This window comes from Chelon labrosus, assembly GCF_963514085.1.
Source record: "Chelon labrosus genome assembly, chromosome: 12".
NCBI lineage: Eukaryota > Metazoa > Chordata > Actinopteri > Mugiliformes > Mugilidae > Chelon > Chelon labrosus.
This window is the reverse complement of record NC_140345.1, coordinates 8,449,865-8,469,036: the sequence shown is the minus strand read 5'-3', so window position 1 is coordinate 8,469,036 and position 19,172 is coordinate 8,449,865. Positions and strand designations below refer to the sequence as shown.

Here is a 19,172-nt window from a genome sequence, read left to right as displayed (position 1 = left end):
AATTCATTATTTCCTTTAGGAAGGACATTCATTTTCTGTCCATGAAGGGAATTAATTGTAGTTCCAACTCTTAATTCATCAACTTCAAATATTATTTATTTTTGTGTTAAAAAGGGAGAGAGAGTGAGATATGGTACAATGAGGATTTGAGATAAATAACTCCCGAAGAAGAAATAAACACCATGTTGTTCATGGTTTCAGTTTTTGAGCATCACGTGTATTTAATGCTTTAAATAAGTCGTCTGTGCTGGAATGTGCTAATTTGTGAGGTGTTTACAAAAGTGGACTGTACCAAAACGATGCAGGGGGTTACAGTTAGTTTGGCCAATATGTTTGAAATAATTGTCCATAATAATACGCATAAGTAATACTGCTTACTCGTGTAAAGTTAATCCATAGCTTCATGTAATTAAAGAACGAAATATAAACAAATGGATCGGTTATAAACACTTAAAATGGTTTGGTCCACCTTTCTCCGCAGTCTGCAGTGGATATGGCGTCACTGAAAAGTGTAGGAGTCGAGAAACTTCACCCATGTAAATAACGTCAAGAAGAAAGCTGTGTGAGAAGCTGTGGGCAGCAGTATACCTTTTATAGCTATATATTCTAACAGTCTTATTTTTTTAACATGCCCCGGAAAAAGCCATTCAGCAATAAACAGAAGAAGAAACAGCTACAAGTCAAACGAGAGAGAAAGAGAGGTAACTAAATTTTGACGTTAGCGTTAGCATGCTAGCCTTAGCAATTAGCTAACGGTTCGTTCTCCACATAAGAAAACACTGTGTTAGCAAACGGTGTTTGCATGATGCTAAGTGACGTTAAAACGTTTAACTAGAGCATCAAACCACCAGTCATTTAGCCTGTCAAAGAAACGTACGCTTTAGTGCCAGCTAGCATTATATAAAGTAGTGTGATATAACTTGGCCAGTACAACGGAATAGCACAGGCTAGCCTGTTTGTTAAAAAGGGTTAAAAAACATGGCATTTTTAGTCATAAACAATACTAGATACGGGTTGAAATAAGCAGAAACCGTGTTGTAGGGTACTGTCATTAGGTCACTTTATAAACAGTTATAGTATGTTGGCTTGCATATGCTTAGTGTACATATATTCTAAATACCAGTGTATGTGTGGCTGCTGAAGTGGTTTAATTGTCATAAAATGTAAGGGGAAAGAAATAGAATAACTTCCAGTGACACTTAATAATGTAAGGACTCACTGAGAACTACTTTACTGTTTTTTATTTTTTCTCTGAGTCCACTTATGCCAAGATAGACGTGACAATTTCTAGTTTTCATACCAAGTCCTGGCCCCATTCTCTGTTCAGTCTTTTCCTACATTCCTCAGAACAAACCCCTTAGGACTTACTTTGTCTTCAATCAGTTTGGACTTTAAATTTCATTTTTATTCTTGTAGTGAAGACTGTTGATAGGTCCCCCCCCCATTTAAAACATTCTGTTGTTCCTTACCACTTAGACTACCTTAGTAGTCTTACCTTACCTTACTTAGTCCTTACTTCCTTAGCCTTAGACTTCCTGATAATGAAATCTTCTACTGGAAATAGTAAGTATATGTGCTCATTTGTGATGTAAACCCATGTTTGGCTGCGATCCCTCCCAGGTGACACTGGTTCTGGACCGAGCAGCCGCAATGCCAGTGTTGAGCGAGGAGGAGAGCGTCAGTCGGATACCTCAGATAGCGAGACCACTGATGTTAGAAGAATAAATCAGCAGCCTTTCGGCAGAGAAGGTAGATATGACCCCAACAGGTGAGTTGTCAGTGTCACTGTACTAATACTCACTTTGGACATTGATTAAAAGCACAGCTTTGTAAAAGATGTCAGATTCTGCTGAGATAAATACAGATTTGTACCTGCTGTCTGACATTTGAGAGTGAGAGAAATTGTAGATACAGCACCTGTAGTAGTGCAGAAAATGGACACTTGAATCAGCTAAATATGTCCACTTTGTGACACCGAATGCAAGTAACAATATAACAAGGCTGACTTTTCTCAGATTTTTTTGAAATTGCTCATTGTATTGCTTATGTCCTTATCTGTAAATCATTTATGCCTCACTGTGCATGTACTAAAAGTTAAGTCATTCAATTCTAATCATTATTTTTAAATTATAACAGTCCACAGTGTAACAAAGCATGTAACATGTAAAATGGGATTATTGTCTTTTCAGATTTCGTCTACACTTTGAGAAAGAGAGTAAAGAGGAGGTGGAGAAGAGGAAGAAGCTGGCCAGGGAGAAGGAGCTGCAGCCTGTCTCAGATAAAGAACTCGAGGTCGACATTAATGACATCTACCCGTCAGAGAAAGGTTGGAATGTTTTTTTTTGTGCTTTCCCCATGACTGTTTTGAAAATTAGGCGAATGTAGTCAGATTAGATTTAGATTTGATTCAACTTTATTGTCATTACACATGTACAGGTACAGAGCAACGAAATGCAGTTTAGCATCTAACCAGAAGTGCAATAGGCAGTAAGTGCACGTGGCATAAATGTTATGGTATATAAGTATAGTACAGGTTGTTTTTACAGCATATGGACAATATTTACAGATCAAAGCCTATGTACAGGTGAGACCATATATACAGGCGAATGAGCAGGATATACATAATGATTGAATGAGGTACTATGAGCATATTATACAGATGGATTTGTTCGTTAAATGTGAGTAGACTATAAACAGGATTATAGTATTACATAACATCATTTACAAGGAGGAGATGGGCAGATGATAAATTGTCACTGCTTTACACAAGCAAAACGTAATTTTTTTTTACCTTCAGGTCTTGGTTTCCCACGACGGCCATCCTGGAATTATGAGATGACACGAGAGAACCTGCTGAGGAAAGAGGAGAAGTCATACAGAGATTACCTTGATGACCTGCACTCCAGAAACCCACCTGGCTCACTCAGCCACTTTGAGCACAATCTGGAGGTAAATAAGTTACTTTAATACCCTCTTAGGGCCATTTAGTTCTGTGCTACCAAACCATTAATAAGCAAATGTTTTTACCAACACGGAATGTCACAGCTCAGTTTTTGTTTTACACAAATCAAGCGTTGTCTTACATACAGATTCTTTCTATACATTTATTCCCATTTTCAGTTTTAATTTACCAGTCTTTGGCCTGGTAATGAATCCGTCAAGTCAAAATTTATTCCATCTTTTGTACTGAATCATCCAGCAAGTCATGTAATCCAAGTCAAACTTTACCCATTTTCTGGTGAGCCAGGATTAGTTTCTTATCCAGGTGAGAGCAGAGCAGTAGTTTTAGTATAGTCATACTAACTATGTGTGTAAAATCAATATTCATGAATCTTATTGAACACCCTGACAACAGATAACAGCATGAAGTGATGCTGCTTGTTAATGAGTTTGCTATAAACTGATCATTACCCAGCATACTTGCTTTGCCACTTTTATCTTAAGGGCATTACATCTGACACTGTTATTCAGTGTGCGACTACAGGGCACACCATAGATGCATCGTTTCATTTTGTAAAGTTGTACTGTATAGGTATGAAAAAGAATTTTAGGACATACCTGCGTATTGTCTGCTATTTTCCACTGAGAAAGGCTTATCTACATGCTGTGTTATTATTCAGTTTTGCTCTGAGTATTTTTCAAAGCCAAATACCCTGCAGATCATTTGATTTGAAAGCGTGGGGTGAGCTCAAGTGGATTGCAGCAGAAGCAGGGATTGAGCAGCTGGTGGTGTAATAAGTGACTCTCAGTAATCTAGAGTTGATAGCTTTTTAAGTGGAAATGAAGATAAAAATTATGGGAAAATAATGTGTAGATGAATAAGCTGAATGTTGTCTTGCCTATGTAACGGATATTAGTTTAAAAGCATTAAATTAGTGCATGACTTTATCAAAATAATGAATATCTTAACCTTGAGGGCATCTCAAGGAAAGCAATGATAATAGTTGCTTATTTTCACCTCCAGCTGTCAAAGAGCAACATTATCATTCAATTGAAGTCATGTTTCAGGCAATGTGGTGAATGTGGATACTATGTTGACTCTCTGTTCTTGGTCACTACTGTAGTCTCCACAGACAAGGACAATATCTGTCTCTTTAGTTGCTAAAAACGCGTCTATGTTCACCAACCAGTTATTGACTGTGTCTGTCACCTAATTACTGAGCAGGTTTTGTGTGTTAACGTATGTGGTGCTTATTTGTCAAACACAGAGGGTTGCTGCAGCCAAACACGATGAAAGCTGTGGGTCAAGCAGCTAAATAATGATTTGAAACTTGCTATTATGCTGGATAAAGCCGGCAAGGTCTTCAAACTTGATAATTATCTGTTGGCGCATCTATATTTTTGTTACATTGTTTCTCTATTTCATTGGCTAATTTAAAAAACAATAATAATAATTAAGTTGTTTCCTAATGAACACTCTCACACTAAAGTTTTGTCACACATTTTGATTTGTCACTCCATTTTGTTTACATTATTAGACCTCCTGTTTTCCTCATGTTTTTCATGTTTTTTCTTTTAGACATGGCGGCAGCTATGGAGAGTATTGGAGATGTCAGACGTGATCCTGCTCATTGTTGACATCAGGCACCCGGTAGGTGAACTTTGAAGCACAAGCTTGATAATCCAGGCCACAAGATGGAGACACAGTCAAAAATAATCTCAGTACCTGACATGGTGTTCATTTTTATCTGGTTATTTACTTGACCCATTTTAAAAACTGTCACGTGTTTGGACATCTAAAATAATAACATAATTGTATAGTAGTGCTTGCTTTCATACTGAAAGGTATCTATCTAACCTAATCTAATCTTGCATATAGTGTTATGATATTGAGAATGTCTGAACACAGCAAAATTGAAAAGATGGAAAGGTTCAGCATCTGTAGATGTACATTTGGATACAACAAAAATGGTGGAAATGATCTCTGTTGTCTTTGCCTCAGATGTGCACTGACTTTTTACTCATCAGTTTAATTTATCTGAGTGTCATGTTTTTGTTTTTTTTTGTTTTAAGTGTCTCATTAAATTTGTTACTTGTGCTTGTACTGATGAGGTGAGGGGAAATGGCACAATTTAAGATTGTTTTGAATTTACTTGTGTGTTTGAGAATTTAAGACTGTGTTCAAAGTGTGTCAGTGTGACCTGTGGCTCTTGATTTGATTTTAATTTAAAAATAAAACCCCCTTCTTTGGTTCACGATCTAGTCGTTTATTTGTTGAATATCTGTCTCCACGCAAACCACCCAGGTCCTGCAGTTCCCTCCATCCCTGTACCACTATATCACAGGAGATCTACAGAAACAGGTGATCCTGGTGTTGAACAAAGCTGACCTATGTCCTCCCCCACTGGTGATATCCTGGAAACACTACATGACCTCCCAGTTTCCACACCTGCAAATAGTATGCTTCACTTCCCACCCTGGACAGCCTTACAGCACAGGTGAGGATAGGGAGAGTGGCAGGACTAAATGAGATAAAAAATAAAAAAGATCAGATCAGACATGGGAATTGAAATAACCCTGACACTCCATGAACTTATTTCAAGTTAATGGCGGAGTAACCTGCTGTCTGTCTGATTTCATCCAGTTGTTATAATAAGAACCATCTTTTCTTTCTTTCTTACAGTTCTCCAGAAGAAAAGGATGAGGAGGAAGGCTGATTGGGGTCACGCTGGAGGTCCTATAGATATTCTGAAGGCCTGTCAGGAGATCACATCAGGAAGAGGTGGGAATCTGTTCATCCTGGTATTAATATGATAAGTTCAATTTGAATATTTGTACTGATACTCAAAATGTTACCTATCAATTTTTCTCAGTTGACCTGTCTAGCTGGGAGCAGAAGATTCAGAGAGATGCTGCAGCCGAGCGACTGGATGGAGATCACCAAGATGAAGGGGCAGAGTCGGTGCTGATGGAGCATCAGAGTGATAGTGCTATGGAGATGAGCAGCCCATCACAAGAGCTCTACAAAGATGGGGTGCTCACATTGGGTTGCATAGGTAATAGCCTGGTATTTCTCAGAGAACTTGTATCAAGGATCAGTGAGAATTACCTAACATTACACTAAAATACACTGCCTGGCCAAAAAAAAGTCGCCACCTGGATTTAATAGGTATGAACCTCCTATTGGATAATTACTGCATGGGTGATTATCTTTCAGCTGGCAACAAGTTATTTAATCCCAACTGATGCAATGAGTAGCTTCTCATTTCTTAAACAACCATGTCGAAAGACACATCCTGTGGTCGTGGGAAAGTTGTTAGTCTGTTTGAAAAGGGTCAAATCACTGGCTTGTATCAAGCAGAGAAAACATCTAAGGAGATTGAAGAAACTACTAAAATTTGGTTAAGAACTGTTCAACGCATTATTAAAAACTGGAAGGATAGTGAGGAGCCATCGTCTTTGAGGAAGAAATGTGGTGATCAGCGATCTCTTAAACGTTTGGTGAAATCAAATCGAAGAAAAACAACGGTAGAACTCAGGGCTATGTTTAATAGTTAAAGTAAGAGCATTTCCACACGTACAATGTGAAGGGAACTCATGGGACTGGGACTGAACAGCTGTGTAGCCTTAAGAAAACCACTAATCAGTGAGGCTAACTGGAAAAAAGGCTTCAGTTAACTAGGGAACATAAAGATTGGACTCTGGAGCAATGGAAGAAGGTCATGTGGTCTGATGAGTCCAGATTTACCCTGTTCCAGAGTGATGGGGGCATCAGGGTAAGAAGAGAGGCAGATTAAGTGATGCACCCATCATGCCTAGTGCCTACTGTACAAGCCTGTGGGGGCAGTGCTATGATCTGGGGTTGCTGCAGTTGCTCAGGTCTAGGTTCAGCAACATTATGTGTCCAAAGAATGAGGTCAGCTGACTACATGAATATACTGAATGACCAGGTTATTCTATCAATGGATTTTTTCTTCCCTGATGGCACGGGCATATTCCAAGATGACAATGACAGGATTCATGGAGCTCAAATTGTGAAAGAGTGGTTCAGGGAGCATGAGACATCATTTTCACACATGGATTGTCCACCACAGAGTCCAGACCTTAACCCCATTGAGAATCTATGGGATGTGCTGGAGAAAGCTTTACACAGTGGCCACAGCAAATGCGTGCTGTAATCAAAGCTGAAGGCGGTCCAATGAAATATTAGGGTGTGTGACCTTTTTTTTTGGTGACGAATTTTTGTTGGCCAGCCAGTGTATTAGCCTTGTGTAGCCAGATCAATACTGAATTTGAGTCTTGTAACAATCTATTTGGGTTTCATTATGAGGCGTGGTTCAACTGAAAAAATAAATAAATAAAAAATACCTCTGTGCTCAATTGAATAGAACTACAACCTTCTTGACAAATGCCTCAATTGCAGTTAACTGTTCATCCTTGATTTCAGTATCTTTTACAACAGATGCGATAACAAACTACATATAATTTTGTTGCAAACAAAATCAACCCAGTGGCCCTCAGGTCACGTGTGTAACAATGTCGCTATAACTGTCATACCCATCATTGCATCAAGCCTGCACAAACAATATGATTGGCCTGGTGGATCATTGCCGGGCATAATGAATTCCAAACACCGTCTGGAGACTGAAATTTTGTCAGTGGGGGGATGTCAGTCCCCCCACTGACAAATCAGAGAAAAATGCATCTCATCATATTCTGAAGTTACAGTCATCTGGTATTCTACCTATATAAGTCGGCGGCCAGCATCAATTAAGTGCTTGTTGTAGACTTAAAACACTTTTATAAATTGTTACCTTGATAATCTTTTACTTGTCCTACTTTTTCCAGGCTTTCCCAATGTCGGTAAGTCATCCGTTATAAACAGCCTGGTGGGGAAGAAGGTGGTGAGTGTGTCTCGAACTCCAGGCCACACTAAATACTTCCAGACCTACTACCTCACCCCGACAGTCAAACTCTGTGACTGCCCTGGACTGGTCTTCCCTTCCCTTGTCAATAAACAGTTACAGGTACAAGCTTATGTTTTGTGTGCTTGAAAGCAGACATGACTTTGTGTTTACTTGCCTGATTAGACTCCGCTTAATTGTGTTGAATAGTGCACTCTCACATATCTGGGGAGATGGATTATTGATTTGATACACTTCCACTTGGTGTCTCTTAAAGACTTTTTGATGAATTCCAGCAGTGTTTTAATGGCCGCTGCTCAACATTTTATTCAGTATTTGTTTATTATTGTGCTTTTTCCAGATATTGTCTTCATTATTTCTTCATTATCTTTTTCTCCCGTCTTGTCTTTTATATCTCCTTTGTGTTAATTTTATATAGATTTTGGCAGGCATCTACCCGGTGGCTCAGCTGCAAGAACCCTACAGCTCAGTTGGTTATCTGTGTGAGAGGACCCCCTTCCTTTCTGTTCTGAAGCTCAAGCACCCAAGTTTGCAAGATATCCAGCCCCACAAAAGAAACCAGTTGTCTGAAGAGCACAGCTGGACGGCCTGGGATGTTTGTGAGGGTAAGGCAAATATTTAGTGACACAGCAGTTAATTTACTTCTTATTAAGTAAGAAAAAACAACAATCTAAATCTCTTAATACTTACTAACATGTCCAATTTGTTTTGGCACTCTGCCCCATGCCCATTTATTCCTTAGGTAGATGTAAAAAGGTCACAAGCATACATTTTCATTCTGAAAAGGGAGCTGGGATGGAAATAACAATTGCATGATTTTTCACACCATTATCAACACCTACCTATCTCGTTTTCCTTTTGCATTCTTCAGCTTGGGCTGATAGGAGAGGCTATAAGACGGCAAAAGCGGCTCGCAACGATGTTTACCGTGCAGCCAATAGTCTCCTTAGGTTGGCAATTGATGGCAGATTGTGCCTCTGCCTCAGACCACCTGGCTACAGCTGCCTGAGAGGTAAGAGATACTCCATGTCTCCTCATTTTAGCCTAAAGTGTGTTTGAGAAGTTAAAATGACTGGTATTCAGCACTGATTTATTTTGGGGTTTACTCATGGTCTACAGAACATTGGGAAAATCACCCAGACTTGCCGGAGATTATGGCTCTTCAAGGAAGAGCGACAGAGGAGGAAGGAACAGTAGATCGGGACGATGATGAGGACGGAGAGTCCAGTACCGAGCCAGAGGAAGAAAGAGACCGAGATGCAGACGATGATGAGGATGGAGATGATGAAGATGAGGGGTTTGGACAGCCGAGGCAAAAGGATGATAAAGAGTCTGGTTTGACAGTCAACATGTACAATGTCCTTCGGGAAAATGAATGCGAGTGAGGGAGAGGCGGGCAGGAAGTCATGCATTGCTCCTTTTCCTTGACTTTTGCCCTGTCTGCCCCAGTGCACTTTTCATTCCTCCTTTTTCCTGCATTCCTTCTAATTTTTTCTTGCATCTCCACTCCTCATGTCATTACTTTCTCTGTACATGGATATGATCTATTCTAATTCATTCTCCCCATTTCCTGCTTCCTATAATATACAGAGCATATCCATGTATTCCATGCTGTGCCTCTGCTCTGCTCTGCTTCATCCACAAAGCGTATTCTTTAGTGTTGCTTGTAGAAATGGGTTTGGTTTGGTTTGGTTTGGTTTGAACTTTATATTTCGCATGTCGTTCTCTGAGAAAAATGAACAAACTAACTTTCCTCAGCCTGGAACAATCCACAGACTGGTTTTGAATCATTTTTTTCAATACGTGACCTCACAGCTGAGATGCCAAAGTTTAGGAAAGGATGATAAAAACAAATCAGATGCACTGTTGAAATGATGTCATTCACTGGAGCAGCCTTTTGGCTCTCAAAGCAGCTGGAGATAAAGAACACAACTCTAAATCTTGCTTGTAGACATAGCATCTCTCAGCTTTGGTTAGTGGGTGTGGGATTGGATATGGGAGAAACTAGACCATAAAACTAGAACCAATAAAACCAACATTTCACACAGTTTTGGAGTTACTAGTATTACGACTGTGTTAGAGGATCATTTATCTGAACTTGGTTTTGATTTAGATTCTACTGTGTCTGAGAGTGGCATTTTGTTTTGTCAAGATTCAGACATTTCTTTTGGGATAGGGGCAGGGAAATGGGTTTGAATCCTGTATTGCTGAATGAGGCCATTTCAGGAGTTAAACCTGTAGTGTTTTAACTACTGCAACAATTTTCCTTAGATGCTCATAAGGATTTTCAGTATTTAGTGCAGAACGCAAGACATATTTAGCATGTCTGCAAATAACTGCACAGTGGGTCTGACTGACACTGCTCAATAATCCATTGAAGGGATGGTTTGACATTTTTGAAAACATTCTTATTTGCTTTCTTTCTGAATATTAGCTGAAAAGGTTAATACCATTGTGTTTGCAGTGGAAATAGTGGAATTTAATAACTTGGAAACAGTTGGTTTTCAGTTAAGTCCTGCAGTGTTGATGTTACCTTGAGTTTGTGAGGTTGCCAGCTGAGAGTTAAAGATCCAGTGTGCATCTAATGGTGTGGTTGCAGATTGCAAATAACTGCATACTTGTTCTTCACTCCTGCCTTGTGTGTAGGAGAATCTAAGATAGCTGCTACTACAACGTCCTTTCTAGAGCCAGTGTCTGGTTGTCCATTCTTGGCTACTTTCAAAGGGGACCTGCTCCACACTAATGAAAACAGTAATTAATAATTCCATTTCTGCTAATAAAGTCTGCTAAACACTGCACACTGGTCCTTCAGTTAAGTACCTCTTCCCTGTCAAGAAGCCTGTTGTCAAGAACTTCTTACACTGCTGCAATTTAGCATACAACTTAGACAAATAATATGTAACAAGAACTTTAGTGATGGTGATTCCAGCCCCTGCTCAAAGCAAAGCAAAGCAAACCGGATGTTGGCTGCAGCTTTCCCGTTTAGACAAGTGAATAAGGACATTTACCAAAATGCCAACTATTCCTTTAAGCACACAGACAGAGAAGCTGGCCACTACTTTATTTCCTACATCTCTCCTCTGAAGTGATAATCAGACGGACATTTCTTATGTGACCAGTCTCTCGCTCTATTCCTCTGTGATGTGTTGTGGCCCCTCTACAATCCTGAGTGCTGTATCATTTTTGTGCTGTTGTACCTCATTCACGTCTTCATGGAGGGGGACTCTACGGCACGGTGCTGTGTTACTGTGTAATACACCACACTGCAGCCACATGCGGCCATTTCTACCGTTCATACAATGAAAGCAGATGCTAAACACTACCATGCTGTTAGAAACGCAACGAGTTAAAGTTGTGTTGATGATGTTTTTTTTTTGTTTGTTTTTTTCTGGAATTATTAAAACTGATGGCATCTGGAGAGTGTAGTGTGAGTGTAAATCTCAAGGTGTGTTCAGGCTATTTGCTGCATTCCTCATTTCATTCCCAGTATGCCTAATGATGACTGGACTGCTTTCTGCAATAAATGGAGATAATCCTCTGAACCATGTTGATGTCTGTTTTTGTATTTTCTGTTAGTGATATTAAGTTGAACACTGACGCATCACTTTCCACATAATTAGGCTTTTACTTTAAATGATGAGCATACTTCCTGAATGCCAAGCAGATAGAGAAACTTATCACGGAGATGTTTGTCCCTTATACTTAAAGATAAGTCCCCAAGACATAATTATTATGATGAGATTTATTGATGCTAACCAACAGTTGCACCCTACTCCAATCTAATTAAAGCCCTCCCAAAACTACTTAATTGGTAAATTCCCAGATGGGCAATATTTGAAGCAGATAGCATGAAATGAGGTAAAGTGTACCCAACCACAAAATCATTACTGAATGATTTGGGATGTTGTCAACCTTGAACTCTCCAGGAGTCAGTGGAGCACTTTTAATTGCACATTAAATCAATGTTTATCTACATAGTTCCTTATAGCAGGTGGTGTTACGTGAGCTTTGTGATGAATTGGCAACTTGTCCACCCCGACCCCACTCTTCGATCCTTTTATCCCACATTACAAGACGCGTATTTTCTGTGGGAAATCTCTCGCCTGATGACAGTCCCCCTGCGGGGAATGAATGGACTTTAGTGTTGCATTACATTAACCTGTGTTGGAGGCGTTGAAAGCAGATGGTCACATTTGATATTATAACCGACAGTATAATCATTTACAGACTGGAAAAAAATATTTGAAGAACCACACATTTCTTATAATGAAAAAAAATACTTGGAGGGCACTGTGCGTGATTTATTTTTGCTTGAAGATTCTCATCCCCACAACAGTGAAGAAGAGATCCAGCAGTCTTGAGAAAAGATGCAGCAAAGGAGTATGTTGTGAGTCTACTTTCATTATAACTGTTTGTTCGTCAAAGCACTTCCAGTTTTCAATTTCATTCCACTGCGTGTCTTACATGACTACATTTAATAAAAGAGGATATGCTTGGGAGGAAGAAAGTCACTCATACAATAAAACATAACTCTGTTCTGTCCACTGCGCCACTGCTTTTATTAACTGTGAACCATATGGCATAAATTACCACCTCTTCCAGCTTCTAATAAAATGATTTCCACAGTCATCTGATAAGAATTTGAGACCTGTCCTTGAGATTTATGTCTCATTTGAGTACTATATGTCACTGTCTTTATGGCATGGCTGTATTGACAGTGTTTGTCAACTTGACGCCTTTCCCATCCTCTTGTCAGAGTAAATCTGACTGCAGCTATTATCTCATTATGTTTATCGTGACCCATTGGGCACCATTCATGAGTTAGCTGAGACGGTATGATGATAACCACCACAGAGCACTGCTATAATCATTATTTACGGGATGGAAGTGGGTGGAAGTCCCCTCATTTAGCATAATTTGGATCCGGTGCCAACTTGTATGGTACTCCGGAGAAGCTATTTGCTGACTAGATAAAGTCAGAGGGAGGAAGAGAGGAATCATCTGGAATAGTTTCCCATTCACAGCTGGAGCCATGAGCTGCTTAATTTCCCCAGTCAGAGCTCTAACTATGCTGTGGCCCTCAAACCTGTATGGCAGTAATTACAACCAGACAAAGACCCCAGATTTACTGGTGCATGACACCATAAATTTCAAAACTGTTAATTAAATTCTGCTGTGTTGAATGTCTTTGCTGCCAGCATCGGTCACGCCAATAATGCCCATGTGGTTTGAATTTGATCTTTTCTCTTTTTTTGGTTTTGGAAAGCTTTCTCATGACGCAAACAGGTTGTTGCGGGGACTCTCGTCCTCTCTCCCCCCACCTTCTCCCTTCTCTGATTTACCCCATTGTTACTCCTTATGTGACTCTGGATGACATGTGGGCAAGATCAGGGGGTAATGAACTGGTTTCATATGAGAGTGGGAGCATAAGCAGAACAGAAGATTTCATTAGTCTGGTTTAATACTCCCCCCGTGGGGGTGTAGATGCAAACACAATTACAGGTGAGACTGAGAGTGTAAAAAACTCTCAGGATAAAGCAGAACAAAAAGAGCCACAAGTGGGTTAGCATTCCCGTTAAAGGCAAATTCTAAAATCAAATGTCCCAGCTGGCTCTATAGAAACAACCAAACTGCACTGAGTCTCATTATGGCAAGTCACAGTTCTATATCTCAGCCGGCAGGTACACCTCTGTGGTCACTAGAGGGCTATCAAAGCCAGCACAATGGGCTTTTGCTGCAGTTTATGGTCAGGTGCACCAAGCTGACTGTGCGCAGAGTTCTCATTTATTGTGTTAATAGTGTTTAAGTGTTACATGATATTACAACCATGTTCCACTTTATCACCTTTGGAGAAGCTGGGTCACAAAGTCATTTATTAACAGTGCAGAGAGGTTTAAAAAAACAGTTTTCAACACAAATGTCCTTCTCTCTCCAGTTTTCTAAAATTGTGCCCAAGACCCCTGTTTTGCTTTGTAAGTAGAGTCACATCGACTCATTTATATACAGAGACCACACAGACGGACACACACGCTCTCTCTTTCCATCACACACACACACACACACACACACACTGATTTACAGCTTGGGCAGTTGTCCTGGTGCTGCAGCCACGCTGTTGGGGGTGGCGAGGCCTCCGCACTGAAGATTGGATGTCATCTGCCACTTCCTCTCTAGTGGTTTCCACTATCATAACCTGAAATGAGAATGAGAACACTTTTGAAGCCGTTTCATGCTTTATACTTTACTTCACCACTAAACGTTGTTAATATATCATATAGATCATATACAGAAGTGTCTATTTGGGGCCCTTCGTCAAACTAAACCAAATACATTCAAACCTATGTGGCAGAATTGTGTCTCCGATCCATTTGATACCTCAGACGTATCTTTTAATAAGTACACAAGGCAGTTGAAGTGAGAACCATATCAGGTCCACCTGTCAAGGGAATAAAAAATACTTTCTACTCATTGAAGCATCGATAAACAATCTGATTCCTGTAAAACTACAGAGCGAGTACTTTTACTTTCATAACCCACATACATTTTACTGAGAGCTGCAATGACAGACTTTGACTTTTCAGTATGAGTCATTTTATTTCAGTAAAATAGATCCAAGTACATCTTCAGGTGCTGATAACATGTCAAGGCTGCAGATTTTTTGTAAACGTGGGAAATATACCTCACTGACAAGAGACATTTTGACTTCTCACTGTACAAAAAGCACAGGTGTACAATGAATTTCACTTAGGCTTTTATTCATGCTAGGTTCACAGTCATGGCTTACTGGGGCAGTAAAAGGAACTGAATGCACCCGTTATTTCCCTGAAGAACATCTTTTGATTTGAGCTTTTGGTGGCAAAAGGTTGATGATGCAGGAGGTGCAAGCTAACTTTAAAGTCCCTTTGGATTAAATAGCTTTCTCTAACGTTGCACTCACGTTACTGTCTCGGATGAGCTCACCACACCCACGTCACTGAGTACGGGCTCCGTAAACGGTGCATAATGAAAAGAACCTCCATTCTTCAGTTGGTCAATGCTCGGTGAACAATCCCAGCAGCATGTCAGCATGAGGTAAACTCAAAAACAATATTTACCACAGCGAGCATTCAACACAATGTGTACAGAGCAGTGTTCCCATATTCCTCCTGTAGAGGGTCACAATATGGCAGCTGGGTTTGTTTGTTCAGAGGACTTGTGCTTGAGTGTGGAAAGGGCCTGCACTCAAGCCGACACAAAGCCCTCCAAAACACAAACCGCTGCCAACGCAAACTCACAGCGATCCTGTATTTTATTTCAGTGTTTTGCGTCCAGTAATGCTGTTTGTAGCGGCTTTGTTGTGTTTTATTTTTTTAATTGCTGTGTCGATGTGGGTGTTTGGGGTTTTTGTGTCTCAGCCCGGTGATGCATGAATGAGACCTCTTTGGTTACTGGCTTGTGTGTTTGTCTATGACCCTGTTTGTGAGTTGGAGCCCATGTGTCAATAGGTATTTTTAGCACCACCTCTCACTGCATTGCAATGGCACTCATTCGCACCCCTCCGAGTCCTCCCCTCACCTCCTCCTCCTCACCCTCCTTTCCCACACACTCGCTCCGTCTCTAGGGCCTTCCAGTCCACCACAGCATTCACTCTCACTGGAAGGACCCAGCAACAGTCTGCCTGAAAGTTTTAAAACAGGGCGGGAGAGTTCGAGAGCTTTTGAGACTCGGGTTACCATGGGGATAAAGTCCTCTGGCATGGTGTTCAAAATGGCTCCAGTGAATTAGCTGAGTTTTGTTTCTCCCTCGAGCTTTGGCCAATTTGAATATTAATTAAAATAATTAAAGGATCGCTATAATTATATGTCTTCTCATACAGACACTGGGAAAATGTCATGGATGTGAGAGGCAGTGATCAGCCAAGTTAAACTACTGTTTAAGCAAAAGAGCAAGGGTGTGGAAAGGCCAAACATGTAATTGGTACAGACAAAAGGGTGGAAGACAAAGACAAAGAAGATTCCCACATATGAAATAAGTAATTCCCAAAGGGCTGTGGTGGTTAGCAGCACAGAGAGACTGAAGAAGAAAGGGAGGCCATTCATTCAGCTGCTAGTTCAGACAGGTGAGGAGAAGAGGGAGGGAGGGGGGAGGGGGGTGTGGTGTAGGAAAAGGGAAGTCAAATCCTACAGGGCCCAGGGTGACAGTTTGAACAGAGGGCAACAGTTGTAGAAGAGCCTCCCAAATGCCATAGCAGAGGCTGTAGTCCTCCACACTGTCAGATGTGTGGCTCAGTGTGTGTGCTTGTGTATGGATGAATAGCAGGGGATTTCTGAGGGGGGGAAGAAACATGACACCCAAAAAGAGCCTGCACCTCCTCCCTCTTTCTCCCCCACCTCCACCTCCAGACACGAGGAAGAGGAGGCACAAGTGCACCGCTACAGCTGAGAGTGTCTCCAGAGACTGCTGACCGCGTGAGGGGTCATCTGGAACGCCCCAAACCCCGACGCTCGACAATCCCACCTCCCCTCAACTGCCCCCCCCCCCCCCCCCCACATTCCCCTGACAACACTGAGCTCATCGCACCTCAGACACATCCAGCTGCGTGATCACAAGGACTTTCCAGGCAGTATTAGATTTATCCAGCAGATACTTGGATACCGTTGAGTGGAGCTGCTGCTAGCCAGAAAAATACATTTGTTAGAGGTACTTTGTTGATGTGTAAGCAACATTTCATTACCAAAATGAGAGCCTGATGCTTCAGTAAAAGTGTCCTTTCCTCTATTAAGATGATTAAAAACACAGAATTCAAACACACGAGGAAGGATTATAAACCATCTGTCTGGCTGCACCGTTCTCTGGCTCTAGTTGGCATATTTGGTGAGTCTACTTTCGTCCAGGCTGAAATATCTTTGTGACAACTATGTATTGTCATGGCATTTTATAAAGACATTCAGATTCAGATTCAGATTTAATGCGCATTGTGAGCAGCATGACGTGGTACAGACACAATACACAGTATATACAAAAACTATGCCATAACTATTTGAAACATTTGAAACCGTCCATAGAGGATGTAAACATGGCTGTATGAATAAAGTAAATAAGTGAAGAAAGTTGATAAGTGAGTAAAGTTCAGACAGGGTAAGTGTAAACAAGGAGTTACAGGGATTATATATTTGCATGTTTCGTGTTCTCCAGAGGAGGAACTCTTCCATTATTACACATCATGGTCCCATAATAACTGTTGTCATCCCCTCATTTTTCCTTTAGGGCTATTAATTACTCAATACTTTAATTTATTACCACATAGCTTCAGCTGTTTAGACGCTGCTGCATCTAACCATCACAGAGCTGCTAGCATGACTGTAGAGTATTTGTCTTATGAAGTAAATAGATTGACAGAATTAAATCAGACAATAAGAAGACAACAAGGAACAAATGGAAACAAGAGACAAATCAGAAAGCTGTGTGGAAAGTGATCGGACATGACTATTTTACATTTTACCCACCAAACACCTAAAAAGAGAGCTGCCTGCGACACCCAGCGCTACCCTCCACCTAGGAACCTTCTCCCCGGAGCAGACACTGAACCTGTGACCCCTGACACCTCCAACGCTCCCAGAGCCTCTCCAGGGGCCAATCAGCTACAACCTGCCCCAGGCCCATGACACTGATACTGACAAAGCACAGACAAATCACAGTAAACTGACATTGGGGCAACAAAGGGCTGCATGTGGAGCTGTACATTTACACAGACGCACATATGCACACTCTCACACATGCATGCATGTATGTCCAGAGCAAACACAGGCATTAGGTCATCCATGCATGTGAAAAAAAGGAGGTATTTTGTTATAAAAGAAACTGAAGGTTTTCACTGACCATTGCAAATTGTCGGCATTTATTGGTTTTGAATATACCCCGTGAAAAAGACGGTGGAAGAGAGGTTTTCGTGGGTAGAATGCTTGGTATGTGGTTTTACACTGGTTCCCAGCATACTGCAAGCTTCGCATTCTGCAACTGATCTGTGTTGTCTGAATCCTGCAGCCCTGCACAGCTGTCAGACCACAACAGGGGGTGGACAGGCTGCCCGGGAGAGAGGGAGAAAGAGAGAGAGAGAGTGTGTGTGTTGTCCCATGAAATGCCTTTGTATTGAACGCTTCCATTTCTAATTCAGATGTTTGTGTTTTTGGACTAAAGTGATGACGGCAAGGTGATAAATTCAAGCCCTATATTCACAATGACAGGCAATAGATCATCTGTCACCTCTTCTGAATACAGGCTTTGGATGAAAATAGCAATTTTCTTCAGAATGCAATAACCTTTTTAAAAGTAAAGGCACTCCTTTAACTTTTAACAAAGTTTTCCCTCAGTTGAAACACCCATTTTTTCTTCTTGTCAGACCATTGATGTTTGAGGCAACTCATTCTTTTCCCCTTTCTTTATCTTTCCTTACCTATAGCACCAAGAGCTTTCTTGTCCTTGCTGACTCATAAGTGCAATACAACTCGAAGTCGTTCTCTCTTCCTTTCTCTCCCTGTTCACCTCTTCCTCTCTCACTATGTGAATTCCTCACAGGATCAGACCTGCTTTTTATGCTCCACTGGTTTTCACTCAAAGCGAGTTGGGAAGGAGGGGTGAGGGGGGGTTGGAGAGGGGAGAAAAGGGGCTTTAGTGACAACAACCCAAAACTGAGCATGTTCTGTGAAAGAAGGAGAAAATCTGAAACAGGATCAGGGCAAAGGGAAAGTGAAAAACAAAAAGAATAGGAGAGAGGCGGCACAGGGTAGAGGAAATAATGCTGAAAAAGGTCATAATTTCTGCCAGGGGATTTGCAGTTGCCCGGACAACGAACAAAGCAGAGCCAGTTGGACGATGTGCACAACAGAAAGGGCTGAAAAGAGAAGGGAAGGGCTCTGGGGAGTGAAATAACTGAGAATTACTGCACTCATCTGCAAGATCATTTCTGTTAACCTGTTATTTGTCGTAGCGTGGGTTATACCTTTCAAATACTCACAGTCATTGCTGCATTATCCCTTTCATTTCTCCTGGACAACATCACCTGTTTTATATGCTTACCGGGAAGAAAAGTTTGCTCAGAAGCGGAAACATTAATAAGTGGTGATGTGAATTAACAACATCCTGTTGTAAGTTAAGAAGAGAGGGAGGAAAGCTTGAATGCGTGCGTCGGTTTTATTCGGCTCTGAATTAAAAAGCGATGAGAGAATGTTAATGATATGCGGAGAGAACGAGGCCAGGCCTGATCATGAAAGAGTAACTGAGTCTTTATAAACACAAAGAAAGTTGGAGGGAGAGAGGGAGGGTGAAGGG

General features: G+C 41.0%; 1 protein-coding gene across 1 annotated transcript; it reads left to right on the top strand.

Moving 5' to 3' along the window:
• The first annotated feature begins 62 nt into the window (after positions 1–62).
• On the top strand, positions 63–11,412 carry gnl1 (guanine nucleotide binding protein-like 1). The gene is made up of 12 exons (XM_084556830.1): positions 63–701; positions 1,621–1,768; positions 2,190–2,326; positions 2,798–2,949; positions 4,520–4,591; positions 5,246–5,438; positions 5,624–5,722; positions 5,814–5,996; positions 7,789–7,967; positions 8,284–8,470; positions 8,737–8,877; positions 8,985–11,412. The coding sequence occupies exons 1-12, from the start codon at positions 629–631 to the stop codon at positions 9,248–9,250; spliced, it is 1,830 nt and encodes a 609-aa protein (XP_084412956.1). The 5' UTR covers positions 63–628; the 3' UTR covers positions 9,251–11,412.
• Positions 11,413–19,172: the final 7,760 nt, after the last annotated feature.

Coding starts and splice junctions, on each gene's coding strand:
- gnl1 (XM_084556830.1), top strand. CDS start 629: ATGCCCCGGAAAAAGCCATTCAGCAATAAACAGAAGAAGAAACAGCTA. Junction 2,327..2,797: donor CATCTACCCGTCAGAGAAAG/GTTGGAATGTTT, acceptor TTTTACCTTCAG/GTCTTGGTTTCCCACGACGG. Junction 7,968..8,283: donor TTGTCAATAAACAGTTACAG/GTACAAGCTTAT, acceptor AATTTTATATAG/ATTTTGGCAGGCATCTACCC.